This window comes from Amphiura filiformis, chromosome 14 (assembly GCF_039555335.1).
Source record: "Amphiura filiformis chromosome 14, Afil_fr2py, whole genome shotgun sequence".
Taxonomy (NCBI): domain Eukaryota; kingdom Metazoa; phylum Echinodermata; class Ophiuroidea; order Amphilepidida; family Amphiuridae; genus Amphiura; species Amphiura filiformis.
In genome coordinates this window covers 7,053,657-7,075,548 of record NC_092641.1, presented here as the reverse complement: position 1 = coordinate 7,075,548, position 21,892 = coordinate 7,053,657, and the positions used below count along the sequence as shown (strand labels likewise).

Genomic DNA, 21,892 nt, shown 5'->3' with positions numbered 1-21,892 from the left:
CTAATTTTGTATTTTAAACAAAGAATATACGCTCACCATTTTATCCCGTGCATATCAGAAAACAATAATAAAATAAAATCCAAGCAAATTGTGGTTTTATTTATGAGCTGGCTGCTGGGCATAATTTTAGCAAAACAATTGCGAAGTCAATCTAGCAAGAGTGAAATTAGAAGCGTTTCACAAAGTAATGCCTATATTGTGGCGCCTCCGTAGAGGGCGCCACAAGTAGAGGGCGCCACAAAAACATTCTACACTACATTGTAGTAACTACAAGCAAAAGCAAAAGCGATATTAAACAGATGTGTTTTTAACAAACATTTTAAAGAGTCCAAAGTATTACAGTTTTTAATGTGAGTTGGTAGATTGTTCCAAAGTGTAGGAGCACAAATGACAAAATAACGGTCGCCAAAAGAGTTGCTAGATCGTGGTTCCTGAAGAAGATGAAGATTGGCTGAACGAAGTCCAGTGCGCCCAGGTATATAAATGTGCAGAAGATCGGCGATATATGACGGTGCAAGTCCGTTTTGTGATTTGAAAACAAAAGTGAGGATTTTAAATTCAATGCGTTGTTCAACAGGCAGCCAGTGCAAGTCAATTAGAATTGGAGTGATGTGCGAACGTTTCTTTGTGAGAGTGATGAGGCGAGCGGCAGTATTTTGAACCAATTGCAGACGACGAAGTTGTGATTGTGGAAGACCGTACAAAAGAGAATTAGGCCTACATGTGTCCAAGCGAGATATTACAAGAGAATGAACAATGAGGTGAGTTGCTTCTGTTGTGAGATATTTGCGTATCTTGCCGATGTTACGAATTTGATGATAGGCGGCTTTGAGAGTGGACGCAACTTGCAGTTTATGTCAGAGTCAAAGATGACACCCAGATTTCGTGCATCACAATGATGATGATGATGATGTCGATGTCGATGATTAAACGACGAGGATGATGATAATGATATAATTTTAAGTAAGAGGAAGAGCAGGATATCGATAATATATACTTGCAATCATGATTATGACAATTCTGATTGATATGCATTATGGCATCCTCGACAAATTGTTTTTGTGAGGATATCCAGGGACAGGAAGATCTTCCTTATTTAAGGAACGACCTAAAAAGTTTAGGTCTCTTTGGGGAAAGGTATTATCTTCAAAACGAAAGGTCAACATTTTCAAATGATGGACCACTTTTCCTCCCAGATACATACACTTTAAGTAGGCCTACATATCAGTACGATTTATAAATTTTACTTCGAGGACCGTTAAAATATCATAAATATCAATTTTTAATTTGCCATAAAATTTGTATTATATCGCGAATTTCGAAAAATCAAAATTATTTGATATCAGAAGGACATTCCTCGTATTCAGAATGTAATTTGGTGTGCCTGGTGTGTTCTCAGGTCCCACAAAAAACACCGTGCAAACGTTGCTATCCGAGCCCTTTAAAAGGTAAATTCTACTTTTTTTAAAGGTAGATTTTCCTGTCCCTGGATATCCTCACACAAATAACTTGTATTATTCACAATGTTCTCATGCTTCTACCATTTTAATTGTGATGGTGATAATGATGATTATGATAATGATGTTGACGATGATATGGAGGAGGAGGAGGAAGAGGAGAAGGAGGAGGAGGAAGAAGAAGAGGAGGAGAAGGAGGAAGAGGAGGAGGAGGAGGAGGAGGAGGAAGAAGAGGAGAGGAGGAGGAGAAGGAGGGAGGATGAGGAATAGGAGGAGGAGGAGGAGGAATTGATAATAGCACATAATCCATTATAATTTATACAAAGATGATATCGATCACTCATTGGTAGACACAATCTAAGACATCTCCTTAGACATGTTAAAGCTTGGGTTACGAACATCAGACACTCCTCTTCTTTCCTTCATCCGGTTAACGGTTGGTAGGTAAGAAAAAAAGTTCATAATTTGTCCTGGTTATTTTTGGCTCGCGGTCTGCTACCGTATGTAGGACTCTGGGCACAGACTTGAGATGTTCGCCTGACTTTAAACCATTAACAAAGTTCAAAAAGTAGACGAAATGCCCGGAGGGTGAACGTTTACAAAAACATGGCAACGGAAACAGTGCAGAAAATCTATATTGGGCAAGAATTTCAGTTTAACTGTGATCCGTAGCTTAAATCCCAAATGAACCTCTACTTTAATGACTATAATGCAACATAGTCACTCACATTCATGCGCTCATTTTCAAGAATATATTTGTTGAGGACATTCTGTGACTCATTCGTGTTGGTCTAAGATTTCCATCATCATTTTCGTCACTTTTTTTCTAAAATTGAAGAAAAAAATCGCTCTTTTGTCATGAATGATGAAGCGGATACCTTATGGGTGTAAATTACGCGCTATTCTTTCAATTAATAATCGTCTAGGGGTTCGTCTGGGTTTGTCTGTCTGAGCTTGTCTGGCGGCTGAACCCGCCCTACATCTACCCGTTATGTTCCGTCAGATCTGCTTTGCTTGCTCCGTGCCAGTGTTTTATTAGGACACCAATTGCGCCTTGCCAGACTTGTTAGTGCAATTTGTATGAGAAAGAAGAACCAGATGTAGAACGAATTTCTTGAAATGTTTAACTAATAACTATGCTATATACAGGGTGTCAAAATGCACTTTGTTACTTGAATAATAATTTATGTCTTGATTTTTATTTAGGTCTGACAAATGTCTGACGGAGGGCTAGTAGAGAGCCGAGGCATGTGGCTGTCGAGAGGCGAGAGGGAGAACGTTCCAGAAAAAAAGAATCATATTTTACCATTTTAATTTGATTTTAGAAAGAAAACAACGTTTTACAAATTTGCATGCATGGGGAGACAATCCCCCCAAAAAAAAAAACCACCATATCTGGGGGCCCCCCCCCCCCCATCTGTAGTACCATCAACTTCAAGGACTTGGCACAAATCTAAGCATTCAAAATTTAGAGTATTATTATAGGCTATATATGAGTTTGTTCCTATTAATAATTTTTATGTTAATTACGATAATTGGTTATAAAATATATTAGAAAATGACTTTTCCCAAAATTAGAATGCATAACCTGAAATTATAGTCTACCCAGCAAACACACGTTTTATACAGAAAAGGTTTAAATGTCGGGTTTTATAAAGGTACAGGTATACAAAGGTTTTTTATAACATTCATCATCCATTTTTGAAAACGTGATGCCAATCATTCTACATGTTCTAACATAATTATAGAACAGTTATTTAACTGTTGGCAAAATATTTTGCAAAAATGTTTGCCCAAGATATTTTACAATAACGTTTTCAAAACGTATTCATTATCTTAATATAACCCGATATAACGATATTTAAATGTTAGTAAAACGTTTCGAATAAACATTTTAATAACATTTTTGCGTTTGCTGGGTACATTTCTTCAGGCTTAATTTTCACAGCATACGAAAAATACCCTAAAACGCATGTTTTGGCCCTTATTTAAAACATTTGCCAAATATTAGAATCTGACTTGATTGCCAGTTAGAACTAACTAAACGATTAGGATTTAGCTATGATTTTTTTTAACAAGGATATTTTTTTTTCATCCCAAAAAAATACCAGGGGCCTGGGGTACTCAAGTTTGGGGTTGGTAGGGATGTGCCGCAGAGAATTTGAAAGTGGACCCATCAATATACCCATCAATATAGGCCTACCAATTTTTCCAGAAAATTGGACCCATCGATAAACTATAAGTCAAAATTTTCGGCCAAATTTTATCCAATTGTGTTAGTTTTTACAAAATTTCCCCAAAATTTTGGCGAAATTTCAAAACTTTTGGCTAGATTGAGGTAAAATTGGGATATTTTCCGGAAAAAATGAGAAACTTTTGCAAAAAGGACCATTAACATATCAAAATTTGCCTATAAGGAAAAGCTTTCATTGATATACCAAAAGTCCGAAAATGCTGCCCATTTTTTTTGCGGCACCGTCCGAATATGGTCAATTGTACTGAGTACCCCCCTCCCCCCTCCCGGGGGGGGGGGGGAGAATCAGTGCTGTATTCAGCTTGGTCTACACGATAATTACCTCTAGCAGATACTCCATGTTGGAACATCTGTGCTTCCTAGATAAAAAGGAAGTATCCGATTTATTATTTATCTAAAGATACTGCTTATACTGCTGTTTATACTTGGGACGGCAGACACCCTTGTAATTGATTAGCTGAGTGATTATCAAACACAGATTATGTAATATCTGAATAATGAATAACGGTGTTTTGTGGATAGCGAAATGGGTTGAAATTGCAACATTTATTATAAGATGCCGTATACCGCGACAACGTTTTAGAAGCGAATAAAATGAAACTTCAAAAACCGAAATGAAATGAAATGAAATGAAATGAAATGAAATGAAATGAAATGAAATGAAATGAAATGAAATGAAATGAAATGAAATGAAATGAAATGAAATGAAATGAAATGAAATGAAAATGAAATGAAATGAAATGAAATGAAATGAAATAAAATGAAATGAAATGAAATGAAATGATTCATAATGAAAAAAAACCCGAACGAAACGAAATGAAATAACAAAATAAGTTTGAAGATGTGTGGGCTAAATAAACAAAGGTAATAAAAGGCAAATAATGGTGTGTTTTTTTTAAATACTGACAATTTTCAAAAGCCAAAACAAAACAAAATTCACTTAAAAAGGCAAGATAGTTAAAATTATGACTGTAGGCCTAGATAACATATAAATAATAATTTTACATGTAGTAGATAGCACAAATTATCGTCAGCAGATTGCCCTGTTTAGTATAGCCAACAAAATCTATCTTCATGAGATGGTAAAAACTCCTATTGCAGCTAGCCAAAGGTAAGCAAAAATATATACTAAAATGTCTTGAGATATCGATTAAAGCTTTCACAGCTATGAGCCAAATCTATTTTCAATATGACCAACGCTATCTTCATAAGATAGCAAAAAAATACCAGTTGCCAAATAAAAACTTCAGCAGATAATCAAATAGCTATCTTCCGTAGATAGCAATTACAATGTTCTACATGTACAGCAAACAACTGAGCCGTTGTCATAGGTGGAAGGACTCATGACCTTCACCAACTGATTCATCTACTGACCTCGACTACACAAGCGATCTGTCATTCATTTGTTGTTTTCTACCTCAATAGTCACAGTCACTTGGTAAACAATCACCATTGATTAAATACTAGCCTGCTTCTGAAGCCTGTTATCAGGTTTATATAGGCCATTACATGCATGCGTAATGCACATACATTACATGCAGTCATAACGCTTGGTGTAGATGTTGACCCTGCGTTTGTTTCACTGTAACCAAAGAGCACACTTCACTATATAGCTTTCACGGGAGCTTTCCCTGTCGCTTTCTCCTTGATCAACATCAAAGGTATGTTTATTTTTTTTAACTTGTAAATTGTCCCATAGATCACGTTTATCATTGTTACAATGTTGTTATAAAATTGTTCTTTGGTATAATTGCATGTATATTTAAAGGAATTTTAATATCTTTACAAAAAATTATAGGGCGTATAATTGCACTCAAATAAGAAGCATGTAAACGGTATTACTGTGCAGAAGATATCATAATAGGCCTATAGTATCAATCAGTTTTGTCTGTTGATTGATTATCATCATTCCCAGTCTATTCAATCTGGGTTAGCGCGATGTAGTACAAAATCTTTGTTATTGCATTTCTTTTTTCTACATTAATACTGCAATCATTCATTATATTCTTAACCTGGTTCTCATTGTATCAATGAGCAGCTCCCACCATATTATGTACATATTTATTATTATCATCTATGTTATTTCTGTTGTCAGGATTGTTACTATTAATTATTATTTCATTTGTTATTTATTAGCATGAATTCTTTTTATTATTATTATTATTATTATTATTATTATTATTATTATTATTATTATTATTATTATTATTATTATTATCATCACTATTATACTACTACTATTATTATTAATATTATTATTGTATTACATCTATTCTATTCTGTATGAAGATTGATAATTGACAAATAAAATGTGAATGAATGAATTATATTATTTATAATGATGATGGATACATGCATCTACAGTATTATTTTAAGATTTTTTTACATAAATCATGCCATTATATATGTGAGCCCTTATGTATGAATAGCAATTAACGGCAACACTAATTGCTATATATGCAAATGTCAATGTTTTGCTTTATCGATGTGTGCATGCCGGTTCAATATATTGTACATTATCTATGCAACGAAATTAATGGGCAATTCCCATCTTTATTAGATTGACATTCACAAGTCGTTTCTTAAAGCTTCAAATAAACATGCTGAAAAATTAAGACAGCGAGCAAAGAAGAACACATTGTTTATTTATTTATTTATTTATTTATTTATTTATTTATTTATTTATTTATTTATTTATTTATTTATTTATTTTCAATTATTAATTTAATTATTCATTTATTCATTTACTTGGACAAAGATGACTAGGCCTATCTTCGTGCAGAGTGCACGATGCATTAAATCAGAGCTAATAATACGATTACGAGTACAACTTGTGGAACTCTTATGAGTTGTAATTAGACATCTCTACTCATTTATTTATTTATTTATTTATTTATTTATTTATTTATTTATTTATTTATTAACTGATTGATTAATTTATTGGTTGATTATTTATTTATTTATTTATTTAGTTAGTTAGTTAGTTAGTTAGTTAGTTAGTTAGTTAGTTAGTTAGTTAGTTAGTTAGTTAGTTAGTTAGTTAGTTAGTTAGTTAGTTAGTTAGTTAGTTATCTGAGCTTCCTTTTAGGGTAGCCCCATCAGTACCAATGATCAGTGCAAGACACTGCTTTCCTGTAAGGTTCCTTTTACATATAAACTACATGGAACAAGGTATGAGAAAAAAAAATTCAATAACATTTAGGCCTTGTAATCAAACATTTGCACCAAAATATCTAGGCAAAATCAGATGAGAGCATTAGATTTTAAACTGACCAATTTACAAGTAGTTAAGGAACGGATGTGAAAATGAATGTAAGTTTTCAGTCAGTATACAAACTCCGGTGAGGGGGGATTAGCCCCCAAAACATTTATTCCACTTTTGCACCATATTTCACCATTTTAGCCATTTATATGGCAAATTTGGTACCATAACCTTCACATCTTCACATTACTTCAAGATTTTTACACCCCCCCTCGCCAAAAAAAAGAAATCTACACCATTGCCACATGTAGGAAAATTCTGATTTTTCCTGATTTTTACATGATGAATACCAGTAGTAATATTTAAAGAATTTTACGTAGGCCTATACCACGCCTACTTTACCATGTTTACATTGTTGTAAAAAGTCCTGTAGGAAAAAGTTACATTATTTTATGACACATGTATGGATTATGGAAAATCACCCTTTGTGCTCTATTGAAGCAATAAATGCCTATTTGATGAAAGTGTCACTTTTTATTGAATCCCCATTGATGCCTTAGTGAGGCACTAAATGCAAATACAGTAGCCCAGGTGGCCATGACGTAGTTTGTTTGAAGAGGATATCTAAAGTGGATAGTCGAAATTTTTTACATTGTTATGTTTTGAAAAGCTAGATTTGCATTTTATAAACTTAATGTAGTGTTTATACGTTCCACAACTGTCTTTCATTTTGTACTTAATTATCAAATGACTTGCTCCACATTTAAGCAGATATATGTAGGAGGGGATCAATTATATTAATTATTCAATATTAATTAATTAATTCTTAAGTTTCATTTTCAAGTACTAAACTACGCAGACCAAAACTATAATTATATTTATCATGTTTATATCATGTCAGTTTTTCTATGATGATCTGATTCGCTCCAGCTTACGCTCATTTTTGGACACTAGTATTATACACATTTTGAACCTAAATTTATCACCAATAGACAGAGATCATCCATCGATAAGAGAACAGTTCCCAGGTGCTCTGCTTCCCATTTTCAAGAAAACCTTCCATCTTTCGTTTGCTTTTATTTTTCAGTTGTCGTTTTGTTCATCTTCTTTAGTTTGTCCATCTTTGTACTGAAAATAATGGCGCAAAATAAATATACTAGTACTTTTATGTATTAAACATACGCGTAAATACCCGTATGTTTAATTAAATAATACGCGTAAATACCCGTAAATACCCATGTTTAATGAAATAATTTCCGGTTTCCGATTTCGTATTTCAGCATTACATAAAAGAATAAAATGAAGCTAGTTGTTTTGGGAGCCACTGGACCTAGTGGACAGTGCGTGGTAAATCAGGCATTAGATGCTGGCCATGATGTCACTGCTGTTGTGAGGAACCCCGACAGGATGACGATCACTCATGACAAGTTGAAGGTAAAAAAACACATTTATAGTCATATTTCATTGTCATTCTGATGTAAAAAAGCAGACTCTTTTTTCTTTCACATACTTTTTATTCCACAAAAATCGCACAAGCGGTTCGCAAGAAATTGCAACTTGAAGTGACACTTCTTGAGCGATCAAATGTGTTATTTATGTATTTTATTGTTTTCTAAGCAGTGATATTTATTATGTATTTTACTGTTTTTCAAGTGGCGATAAATAATATTTTTACAGTAAAACATCTATAGGCCTATTTCAAAAAGCAAATAAGTTTTTATCATATGTTATTTTCACAACAAATTGTAATAAATCATGTGCCTGCTTTTTCACATGTTACATGTAATACATTTTTCATTAAATTTGCATAAAAATTTTTTCAAAAAAAGGGGTTTCTAGATATAAACGCATTTTTTCAAAAATGATGATTTTTAACCAATAGTGGACCCCATTTTTTTCTCGTAGGCCTTTTTTGTCCAAAAAAGTGCTTTTTTTGTGTTTTGGGGCTTTTTGCTGTTTTTGACCAAAATAAAGGTTTTTAAAAACAACCTGACTCCAACATTTTCTTAATAGGTCTTTTCTCTTTCATTTAAAATAAAAACCAAGTTCCTAGCCTTCCCTGGGTCCATAGAGTATTTTGAAATTTGACACCTTCAAATCCAAGATGGCCGCCAATTAAATATGCAAATTAGGTGAAAATTATTTTTTCTCATTTAAAGGGGCATTTCGTGATCCACAGCCTCATCCCCCCACTTTTCTCAAAAAAAGTTGAGATTTTTATATCACTGGAAACCTATGGCTACATAATGTTTATATACAAAAAATTTCTTGCAGATTATTTCGTTTAGCAAAGATATCGTGAAATTTGAATTTCGTTCTGGTGCACCAGAACGAAATTACAACACATTGTCTATGGAGCAGTGTAATACACATAATCATTCATAAGTCGCAAACGCAAAATCGGAAACAACTGAAATTTTGGGAATAAGCTTTTTTCGTGGATATCTACTGAAAAATGTCATAAAAAGAGGATGCTAGGATCACGAAATACTCCTTTAATGACCTAAATGTGTTTGTCCGTTTTCTTGTGGCTTTCCGTGTTTTGTCCATTTTTACCATGTTCTGTCCGTTTTTATAGAAAAAGATATATTATAAAAAAATTTCTTTGTATTTTATTCACTTTTTTTCAATTATTTCAATTTTATTTATGAAATCCTGTTTTCCGTTAAAATTGGTCCGTTTTTGGCATCGCGGAAAACTTATGACTTTAGATCCTAATCATTACTAAGCTAATTAAGCATAACTTACTCTACGTTTTAATTAGGATAGTGAACTGCCAAAATATTAGTGATGATTGTTTCTTGTATAATTTCTCCTTGGAAAGAGATTATGATACCAAGCAGGATTCCCATTGTAATACTACATTCCTGGGCTCAAGTGAAGCAATAATCATAATTTTCATTTGAATTAATTCATTATTCAAGACGTCCCACTATGGTTAGATCGGTGTATATAAATTAATATACAATTTAGGCCAAGTAAAATAAAAAAATATGTCCTCACCGATTTTTGGAGATTTTCAAAAAAAATTGTTATTTTTCCTATTTGTTTCCTTACTTTATTTCTAAAATTGTATTGATGAAAAGACATGTTTAGAAGTTCTTGGTTATCATTTATAAACACATTTTTTTCAAGCCAGGGGTAGGGGTTTGGGGAAATAACAAAAATATCAGGGGGGCTCCCCGATTTTATGATGTGTTGACAGTTGACTTTGGCAATTGCAATTTTACACAGAAATGAATGGTCAAAAAAATAACACAATAACAAATAATAAGGACCTCCCTCACCGATTTTTGAAAAAGTCCGGACGATATACATGTTATTTTTGTTACAGATGCACTTTATATTCAAAAGACATCATTGTCCTAAATCAATGAAGACAAAAGTAAAACATGGATTCCTGATTCAGTCCTCCTACTCATTCACGTGAGGATGAGGGTAAGATGTAGTGACTGAAGGAAGTTAAACTTGGTAACTATTTGATTAGTCAGTAGTTTTCATGACATCTTCAGTAGTTCTGTTCCGGACATAGATGATACAAAATGACACCTATAAAAACAGACAGATTTATGGTACATTTTAATTTGGTACAGGCGTCAACATGGGTTGCCATGGACTATCCCCCTGAAAAAATATTGGGCGGATTAATTCCCCACCCCGGGATCTACGCCTATGTATTTGTTCCCCACATCAAGGTGGTATACAAGTGGCGTAGCGACGGGGGTGGGGGATGGGGGCAGAGGGGGGCACGTGCCCTTGGTGCCACCGAATTGTCCAATTCAGCATCGATTCTGTGCCTCCTCCTAGCGCATTTCAGCACAAAATCATTTGAAAGATTAATTTAAGACGGATACAACTTCATTATAACCAAAAGTAATGAGTGATAGACCCTAATTGTGCACATTTTTACGCACTCCGCACGCACTTGTTTCAAGAATTGGGGAGGGGCGCCATTATGCATCCTTAGCACTGGGCGCCACAACCCCTAGTTACGCCACTGGTATCTCTCTCTCTCTCTGGGTCAGATGGCGCAGGATTGCGCTGCTGTGGTCTTCACAAGAGTACGCCATCTACTTCTATCAAAAGCTAAACGTGTTGCACCATACATTCCGTGTGATGAAACGTTCTTCACATCATTTGTCCAAGATGTTGATGGACGTCCCCTTCCACGATGGCCTTCCACAGCTCCCTGAAGAATCTGCTTCTCAACTCCACCATCCTTTCTTACAATGTGGCCAAAGTAGCGCAATTTCCTCTCAATGATGGACTTTCTGATGTTTAAGTCTGTGCCAATCTTATTCAGGACCCAGATATTTGTCTTCTTGTCTTTCCAAGATACTCCCAACAGCCTCCTATAGCACCACATCTCAAATGCATCTATCTTCTTCCTGTCATTCTTTGTCATTGCCCAGGATTCGCACCCGTATGTAACAATTGAGAAGACTGTTGCACGGAGTAACCGTACCTTGAGGTTGATTGATAAACCACGACTCTTCCAGATCTTTGACATACTCTGAGTTGTTGTCCTATTGAACCCAGGTATTCAAATTGGTATACCTGGCTCAAATCTTTCTCTTACCAAGACACCATTTTAACAGTGTACCACAATTTCTTATTGTTCCCCAATTCTAAAGGTAGTGGTAGGTGACATCTTCTCCGAGAGCTCATTACAAGAACACTTCACAGGACATGATGCAGTACTTTCATGTCTCGGAGCTACTACAAAGAAGGCGGCAAAGAGTCTCTATTCTGACAGTATGAAGTGTATCGTAGGCGGTATGCGGGCAGCCAATGTAACAAGAGTAATATGCATGTCTACGTGGTGTTGTACAGGTAAGGTCCCGGGGTAAGGTATCTTCCTTCTGGCATGGTTACCAAACATCCTGGGAAACCAGTTTTTAGACAGTGATGTATTTTAATTTTGAACCCATCCACGTTTTTCTATCTCGAGATCCTATTTTCGTGACTTTAAGTCAGAACCTCGAGAACTCAGGATCTCGCGCGCGAGTTCTTGACTTCTTGACTTGAAGTCAGGAAATCATGATCTTAAAAGACGGGATCGTGAATTCGTGATCACGAGATCCTGACTTTATGTCAGGAACTCGTGACCTCGTGATTTGGGGGAACTCGTGATCTCAAGATCCTAACTTCGTGATTTAGAGCTGACTTAGAGCTTGCGTTACAAGCGCCATCATAATAATTATCAAATGCTTTATCAGGAGTATATATAACTTTGTTGCTGGTAGGTTAGAGAGCCAAAAGTAGACTCTACTCCTAGTGTCCTACACATGGTGGTAGCTTGCGTAGTAATCAGTTTCCCAGTCTGTAAGACAGTCTAGGGTTACGCTTAATTTTGCTTGGTACAATGCAGTGGTGTGTGGGTATTATTTGTGGAGTGATGAAGAGGGAGTTTGTTTTGGCTCTGAGTAAGCCTATTTACCCAGAGATGGGTCCTAGAAGTTATCCCATCCCCTTTCAATTTAAATCTATAGTTGCTTTATAAATTTAATTTGAGTTTTTCAAACAATTATTTCTATATACCTGTTACAGACGCAAAAGGGCCATTTGTGGTCGACTGGCTATTGAAGCCTATGTTCCTGAAGAAAGTTATTGAGAATATGGCTGTAATGGAGGCTTACTTGAACGAATGTGAAGATATCAACTACACTGTCGTTAAACCACCTATGTTAGGAGATGGAAATATCACAGGTAAGATTGATTGATTGATTGATTGATATGAATGGTTGATTGATTGATTGATATGAATGATTGATTGATTGATTGATTTGCTGGTTGGTTGATTGGTTGATTTATTGATTAATATGAATGGCTGATTGATGGATTGAATGGTTGGTTGATTAATCGATCAATTGCTTATTAGATTGATTGATTGATTTCCTGATTGATTATGAATGGTTGATAGATGGATTGATGAATCGGTCAATTATTTGACTGATTGATTGAATTATATATTAATTGATTGACATGTTGAATGATTGATTGATCGATTTATCGCGGGACATATTTTCTGATTGATTGCAAATATGATTGATTAATAGGTTGGTAAAATTCCAATAAACAAGCTTTATTCTATCACCTTTCTTGATTATGATTTCATTTCTGTGTTTTTCCGTACAGCAAAGGAGATCAAAACCGTGGAGGGGCAGTATATAAAAGGTGTGAATTTCATGGGTTACAGTAAGATTCCCAGAGCAGACGTGGCCAGATTTATGCTGTCATGTCTTGATAACGATACCTGGAATCGAAAGCTAGTCTCCATAGCATAGTCCTATAGACTTCGTCTTAAAATATCAAGAGCTACCTCAAGAACCACTGAACCAATACTAGGCTTGTTTGTATTCATTTTGGTGCATTTTTTATGCCGATTCCCTCGATAGTTCTTAAACGGAACCATAAATATGATCTTAATGGACACTCTGAGGAATCTTTTGTGGCTCGCCAAGCTCCTATAATGGTTCTTCAAATGGTTCTTGAATGTTCAGCTCTTTGAAGTTTCAAGTGGGTTCTCCCTAGAAGACACTACGGGCCGTTTACTTAAAGCTTGGCTAGTGGTCAGGCTTCATAAGCCATCAGGCTTAAGCCCAAGTAGCCCTGTATACCATTGCTTACAATTTCACATTGTACATCACTTAGAAAGATAAATCAAAGAAATGGATTCACATTAGCAGGGCTATATAGGCTGTTTTCTCAGGAAGCCTGACCACTAGCCAAGCTTCGAGAAATAGGACCTTAGAGCTTTTTTTCTTAGAGTAAATAAACACTAGTGTCTTCTGTTTTATCATGTTTGTTACAATGTAGGCCTATTACAAGACAAAATGATACCTTGTAACAAAATCAGCCAAATTGTCTGTTTTGACCAGTTGTGGGAGCCCAAATGTTGACATTTAGATAGTTGTAAATCTATATATTATGTTATAGATAGTTTATTAAATTGTATACCGTATTTATTGAATCCTCAGTCGTGACAAGAGGAATATGTTTGTATAGATTTTAACATAGTCATTAAATTAATTCATCAGGTCTGTAGTTTATCCATAACATCAAGAAATTTAATCAAATCGATACCAGTCAAAACTTAACGTTTCTGGACGTTTCATCAACCATCGGTTGATTTCATCAACATTGTTGCTGTTTTGAATTACTGTGTGATCTTGACAACACTCTGAGTTTCAGCCGCAGCATCCCCTGTTAGAAAGTTCGTATGCAACACAGGGTCGTAGGAGTAGGTATGAAAGTTGATATGCCCCTCATCTCTGTATAGGAGATTGTCGCTGTTCCTCAAGATCCAGATTGCCTCTTTGATTTATCATGTTTTACAGTTTGTTTCCGTACTATGACTCCTAAACAGAGATGAATGGGCCTACCAACTTTCACTTCTATACAAGGACGTGTTGCACAAGAACTTTAACACCAGGAATGATACTGCTCAAGTGATCTGAGTGTTGCCGGATAGATCACACAGCACTTCAAAACGGCAGCACTGATTATACGAAATCAACCGATGGTTGATGAAACGTCAACAGCGAGCCGGACAGCGAGCGTACGTTTTGAATGATGAGATTTTAGCAGATTTTACCATAGGTGTAGTAATTTTGAATTTTAACGCTATTAATTTTTACCTCACGATTCTAGGATTATCTTAATTGTCTAATAAGGTACCAATTATTAATAGGCATGGAACCAGGCTACTAATGGAGGCTGCAATTTTTATAGTACTGAATATCCGTCATGCCTTATAATTGTACAGGGCATGGTCAAAAATGTCAGAGCTCTGCTCTGTTTGGCCTCCACGAAATGATTTTGCTTTACATTATGCATTTTATTATGTAGAAGTTGTTTGATGGTGAAATAAAGGGATGTTATACTACACTGTTAAAAAGTTGTCCTTATACTATAGCTATTTTTATACAAAAAAGAAGTTCCTTTTAAAGGCCCATTTAGAACTAATTCTAGTTCCACGAGGAGGGGGCCGGGGTGCGCGAGAAGCGCACATGGCTGCTACAGCGCCGCGCCGAGAGGACTGGTGGATTTTGTAATGTCACTGGAGGGCCTATCATGCACTGAACAAGTGCTAGGCCCATTCAGTGATCCCAGCGAGGGTGTGAAGATATAATTGTTTAGAAATTGCCTAAGAGCGTAAGTCATTAAAATTGTCATTTTTTCATGGTCGGGTATTTTTGATATGAAAAATATGGTAAAAAACAAACAAATAAACAAACAAAGGATGAAAACAGCAGTATTGACAAAGTTGAACCCCATTCAAATACATGTAGTAAACTGTTGCGATTTGGTAGTCATCTTGCGAATGGTAGTGAGCTTTGGCAAAAATTGCATTGATCATTTTTTACCGAATATGTAGAAGAATTTAAATATCACATACATTTTTTGTAGGTCCTCTGGTTCTTATGTTGTAAAGAGGACTGAAACAACAGCACTTTTGTAAAACGTATAGCCTACATAATTCATTTACAACAATAAATCAAGCAACTTTTCAAAGTACCGGTATATGATTTATAGAATGAACTTTTTTTACTTTTCAATAATATATTGATTTGGATAATGGAAATCGAGTATAAGTAATTAAGTATAGAAATTACAGATTCATGTAAAATATGTCTTAACCACCAGGTGTTGTTAGCACATCTATGACACTAACAAAAAAGTGCTAAAATCTGAATTTTGATGATTTTTACGATCTTCCGGATGACCAAAAATGGGCCTTAACCTTACACGGTATAGTCATTTTGTAGTAGGCCCTACATCTATAATAAACTCCTCAACAAAAGTTTGGAAAGTTTTTTCAAGCATCTGTATCTCCAATTATTTGAGACATATTCATATCGTGTTGCATATCACTGGATAGCTACAATACTCTCCTTTACAATGACACCCCATTTGAAACAATATGGCAAATTCATTTTGAGACCCCACTACATTCACAAGGCGTGTACTCAGCCGTGAAAAATGTTGTTGTTTCAAATGGGTGTGATTATTGAAAAACTATCCAAAACTTTCGTTGAGGAGTTTATATCAGAATTGGGACCATCAATCTGTCATTTTAATGCTAAATAAGATGTAACAGTCGTGTAGTTTCGTTCTTTTAATAATTTAATTTCCCCTCTTTCTTACTTTTGTTACACCCTATATAATAAGAACAATAATATGGTAAACGGTCAGTTCATTTTGTTTGGTCATAATGGGCTATTCCAGTTGAGATCCACACTACCCCTGTGGAAGATTTTGGAAATATCTTCCACAGGGGGAGTATGTTTTTCAAAAGTAATTGGTTGGGGTTAATCATTATTATATATTATATTATGGCTTTAGCTATATCTTCTACAACTGGAGGGAGTATTTCCCGGGGAGTATTTCATGGAAGTTACCCAATTGTCTATTCTGTTTGAAACTTATACTCCCTCTGTGGAATACTTTGGCTAAATCTTCCACAGGGGGAGTGTGGATCTTAGATGGAATGGCCCAGTATCATTGATCATCTTGTCTAGACAATGACGTCATCTGATGACCAATTGAGGTTATTGGCTTTTATATTCTCATCAAGGGGTTCTCTTATTAGGCCTATAGAGAGTATTGAGAAAAATACACCCAAGCCTCCAGATGGTATACTGCCCTCTCGGAAAAACACGTTAAATCGTGACAAATGAATGGCTATTCCAGATAAGTGCACACCCCCATAAAATGTAGAATAGCTATAATAGTGAAATAAATGCTATCTACTGAAGATAGCAAGCAAACTTAGTTCACTGACAACTGAAATTAAACAGCTGTTTGTTTTATTTGATTAGTTTGGTTTGTGTCACAGACATTTTGTGTTTGTCAAATTTGACCCCACACCAGTGGCATGGCCAGCACTTTTTCAGAGGATGAGCAAAGGGGTTAAAGACAAATTTTAAGTCTGGCAAACTTTGACGAAAATGGTCAAAAATGGGCAAAAAAAATTACAAAAAAGCCCTAAAAATCTTAAATATCGGAGCGGCCACCATCCTGGGGGCGAGAGGGGGCAAGACTTTTCACAGGGAAGCAGCTAGCTGCGCCATTTGCCCCCCCCTTCTTGGGTACGCCACTGCCCCTGCAGGCCCAAAAAGAACCCCAAAGGGTAATTTTTGACCCTGCAAGCGACTGTCAATTATGCACCAGTGTGTATACTACATAGATTCAAGACTAACTTGTCAGTTTTTTTTTTTGATGATTTCTTCGGAAATATACTATTTTGGAACGTCTAATTTCAATATGCAAACTGAGAAAAATATGAGCTTTCAACTGATACCAAAATCTGCATTTTGATGGGGATAAAGTGGGGGATGAGGCTGTCAATCGGGACACCCACCTTTAATTCTCTTTCAGTTCCAGCTCTTTCGACTATCCCTTCAGGCTGACAAAACCGCACGCAGTTTACCGTCTTGCTTCCCATAATTTGCTCATGCTGCTTAAAACCCAGACCACTTGCACAACATCAATACCCATCAAATCGTGTTTATTATTCTATAACAAAATATAAATTGGTTTCTGATAGTGACAAATGTGATGATTCATTCATTTGCTTAACCTAATTTTGGGGTATATTTTGAGGGGTTAGGCTAAAAAAAGGGTTTGTCTTTCAAACATTTTGTGTCTGTCTCTCAAACACTGTGAACTACCTGCCGATTGGCCAAAAAGAAGTTTTCATTATCAATTGGACCAATCAGCAACATTGTAAGAATGATTTCACCACACAAAATGTTGGGGTGAATTATTTGCAATTAAAGCTCCATTCTGATTGGTGATTGGTATTTGATTCTGATTGGTATTTGCGGTGTTACCCGATACCCTATACAGGCCAGAACTTTTTATATAAGTTAAAAACTCAAACAAAACTACTTGAACAGCAGTAATGCTGACCTATCCTATCATCCTAAATCATGTCTTAAAATAATAACTTTCTTGTCTAGTCTATTTTTTAAGATGGTTTGTATCTAAATAACTTAATTGGGAACAGCAAATAACTTCTTGAACTATACTCTGAATCAGAATTGCTAGAGTGAAATATCTGCTATCTACTGAAGATAGCATAAATTAAGCAAAAATACTTTACTGTCAACTACAATTCAATTGTCAATAAGTTATTGGAAAGATATATACTTTAAGGCAGGTTTAGTGAATCGTATTATGGTCACTTCTAAGTGTGTACGCCTATAGCAGTGTTGTCTTACAAATGAAACATAACTCTAAGACAATAGGCCTACCTGACAAGATTGTCTATTTTCGTGGTGCATGTGAGGTCGTAAAATTAACCTCTACATCGTATTCTATATATATAATTTGTTTTTCCTTAACTCAGAAATGATAGCCATAAGTGGCTACATCTATAAAGTCTTGATAACATTGGAGTGCCTCTCAGACGGTGATCTGACCATTTACGTTCAACATGAGCACCTTTGGCCGAGACAGTCAGGGTTCAAATAACCTCTCAGACATCAACGAAACATTGAATGTTTTCATTTCTCTGAGCACTTAAATTGTCTCTATCTTGCAAAAGTCGGTCGCTCAATTATATTCTAGGCTATTTGGACAACCTTTTCTTTATCATGTTTATTATAGCGTAGCCAGATCAACAGTCAACACAACGACTGGGGAGTTTTCGGACGATGATTCGTTTTGATTTTTGTTATGATAGGATGCAGTTGAACATATTGAAAGCGTACCTCCATCCAACCAGATCTTCTCTGCTCCAACCTATAGTGGCTTCTCATCTTCTCTAGTCGGAACCACCTCGTTTTGCTTCTCTATCTTGCTGAATTGTCAGAGCCTGGAACATTTTGTCAAAGTCAAACCTTTTATAGTTAAAAAATGCCGTCACCGCCATCGTGAACGTATATGTAATCTTTCGAAAATCGGCCTCTGGTGATTATCTTCAATGGCGATCCTTCCTTGGAAATCCGTCAGTGTTGCCGCAAACACTTTGGGGCAAATCATTTCGAGAGACTTCAAAATTCTGAATGCATCTTCATCAAGTTACTCTTAAGATTTTCTCCATCGTGTGAACACAACCCTCATGCACATCTTGTTTGGTAATATGAAGGTGAACAGACAGAGAGAATAACAAGATGAAATTCATCCTTGTTTATGTCTTGTGCTTTGTGTGATTAGGTGCGATTAAAATATATCGTGTGATGCTATTGATGAGTCGCAACGTAGACGTCGGCTTTGCATTCAATTTCATTTAAATTAAAGGGGCATAATGTCTCAACGTACCCAACACTACTTTTACAACATCTTATAAAATTTGCTTAAAATACACTAAAACTTGTTCTACGAAGTAGATATAAATGAGACTTTTATGTCACCTTTCACAATGTTCCAAATAACAACATACCCAGAAAACACAAATCGTTTTCGACATTATTCGCAAAAGGTTAGAAAAGGTTGCCAGAAAACGTTTAAAAACGAAAAAGTTCGGATTATAAAGGTATAGAACTTTTCATAACATTCAAAAACACTTTTTGAAATATTACTACAAACTATTCTAACATACCTACATGGTTTTAGTATTGACAAAATATTTGGAAAAAAATGTTTGCAAAATTTATTTTACAATAACATTGTGACAACATTTTAAAAATGTTGTTGCAGTGCGTTTTCATACAAAACTTTTTTTAACTTGTTATGACTTTTATAAAACCCGACATTTAAAGTTATTAACATGTACCAAAACCAAAACCAAAAATATGAAATGCTTGAAACGTTGTAAACATGTTTTGTATTTTATTGATGAGATTCATCAGGATCGTTCAAAGTCAAATTAAATAAATGAGTTCTGGTACAGATCCAATAAAAATGAAAGTACTCACTAGATATATTTCAGTTCCTATCAGGAACCTTGTTCACTCTGCAATGACTGTAGTGTTTCTAGATGTCGGCAGTACTTGGTGGCTGTGATGGTGTTGCCACACTTGTAGGTTGCCGTTTTGAGATGATCTGGTCATAGATTCTGTCCAATTTGTATGCCCCCTCGTCCTTGTTCATAGTGTTTTTGCTCCTGCTCCTGATCCATATGGCTTCTTTTAGCCAACGCGTGGTTTTGTCTGCCTCTTGATCTATGATTGCTGCCTCGTCCCAGTTGATAACATGGTTGCTGGCTGCGACGTGCTCAGTTATTGCCGATTTATGAATTTGGGATGTGGATGACTTTCTTTGTGACCTGGTGAAATTTTTGGAACTTATTTTTCGGCTTCAGTTTTGTGTTCAGATAGTCTAGTTTTGAATAGACGGCCTGTCTCTCAATGTAGGTCTTAGGACAGCTCTTGCAAGGAATTTCATAAATTGATTCAGCTGTTTGGAGGGGGTCCCGTTTGTCTTTGGGGTGCACGAGCATATTGCGCAGGGTGCTGTGGGGCTTCATGGCTGTCGAGAAACCATGTTTTTTGAAGACTCTCGACATCCTCTCAGAGAGACCCTCGACATAGGGAACGACGACAGAGCCCTTTGTTTTGTCTTTGGTGTCTTTTGTCTCCCTATTTTTGCTGGTTTTTGGTTGTTGTTTTTGCTCCTTTACCTTGTCGATGGCCCAACTCTGGTAACCACATTGCGTCAGCGCTTCGTTGATCTTCTTTTCCTCCTCTTCTTTATCTGCCTCCTCAGTGACAATAGCATCTTTTCTGTCTAAAAGGGTTCTTACAACTCCCAACTTCTGGTATAAGGGGTGGTGGGACTGGAATTGCAAATATTGATTGGTGTGAGTGGGTTTTCTGTAGATAGATAATTTGGTAGTGCCGTCTGGTTTCCTGGTGATTTGGGTGTCTAAGAAAGGGATGCTGCCATCAATCTCCTCTTCATACGTGAACTTAATGCTGCCAGTGGGGTCTATTTGGTTGAGGTGATCTGTCAAGTTCTTTGTTTCACCCCGTTTGATAATTTCAAGAACATCATCCACGTAGCGCTTCCAAAGCTTTGGCTTACAACCAGCTGGTGCAGTGGCTATGGCTTGAACTTCCAACCATTCCATAAACAAGTCGACAGCGATTGGACTCAGGGGGCTGCCCATGGCTGCGCCTTTCTTTTGTTGATAGATGATACCTTTGGAAGTGAAATAAGTGGTGGTTAGGATGAACTTTACCAATTCCATGATGTCGTCAACTGTCAGTTTTGTTCTTTGATGAAGATTGCGATCTTGTTCCAATTTCTTCCGGATTATGTCCAGGGTCAACTCTATGGGTGTATTAGTGAAAAGGGAGACAACATCGTGAGAAATCAGGCACTCGTCATCCTCTATTGTTATGTCTTGTAAATCCTCGGCTAACTGTTTGGAATTCAACACGTGATGGCTTGTGGTTCCAACTAATGGACTGATAATGTCAGCGAGAGAACGGGACACATTATAGCCGATGGAGCCTGTATAGTCTATAATAGGGCGCAACGGATTCTCCTTCTTGTGTATTTTTGGGCTGCCATAGATGCGGGGGATGATCTCTGCCGTTGGGTACAAAAATTTCTTGTCCTCTGGTCTAATCTTTCCTTCTTTTTCCAAACGGCTTAGGATTCCGACAAGTTGTTTCTTGTACCGCGGCGTAGGATCCTTGTCCAACTTCATGTACGTGTTGGTGTCGTTTAACATGTTGGCCAACTTCTCCTCGTATTCTGTGGTGTCCATGAGAACTGTTGCTCTACCTTTGTCAGCTCCCAATATTTTAATTGACGTTTCTTTTTGAGCTGTTTTATGGCGTACTTTCATCCTTATCAACATTAGATTTGGGTCACAAAGAAAGTCATCCACATCCCAAATTCATAAATCGGCAATAACTGTGCACGTCGCAGCCAGCAACCATGTTATCAACTGGGACGAGGCAGCAATCATAGATCAAGAGGCAGACAAAACCACGCGTTGGCTAAACGAAGCCATATGGATCAGGAGCAGGGGCAAAAACACTATGAACAAGGACGAGGGGGCATACAAATTGGACAGAA

At 36.2% G+C, this 21,892-nt stretch overlaps 2 protein-coding genes across 2 annotated transcripts; one reads left to right on the top strand and one right to left on the bottom strand.

Annotated features, from left to right (window-relative positions):
• The first annotated feature begins 5,049 nt into the window (after positions 1 to 5,049).
• On the top strand, positions 5,050 to 14,813 carry LOC140169638 (flavin reductase (NADPH)-like). Its single transcript, XM_072192917.1, has 5 exons — positions 5,050 to 5,372; positions 8,194 to 8,347; positions 11,548 to 11,746; positions 12,464 to 12,622; positions 13,052 to 14,813. The coding sequence occupies exons 2-5, from the start codon at positions 8,213 to 8,215 to the stop codon at positions 13,198 to 13,200; spliced, it is 642 nt and encodes a 213-aa protein (XP_072049018.1). The 5' UTR covers positions 5,050 to 5,372; positions 8,194 to 8,212; the 3' UTR covers positions 13,201 to 14,813.
• Positions 14,814 to 20,093: 5,280 nt separating this feature from the next.
• On the bottom strand, positions 20,094 to 21,659 carry LOC140169151 (uncharacterized). Its single transcript, XM_072192409.1, has one exon. The coding sequence runs from the start codon at positions 21,657 to 21,659 to the stop codon at positions 20,094 to 20,096; it is 1,566 nt and encodes a 521-aa protein (XP_072048510.1).
• Between the last annotated feature and the right edge of the window lie 233 nt (positions 21,660 to 21,892).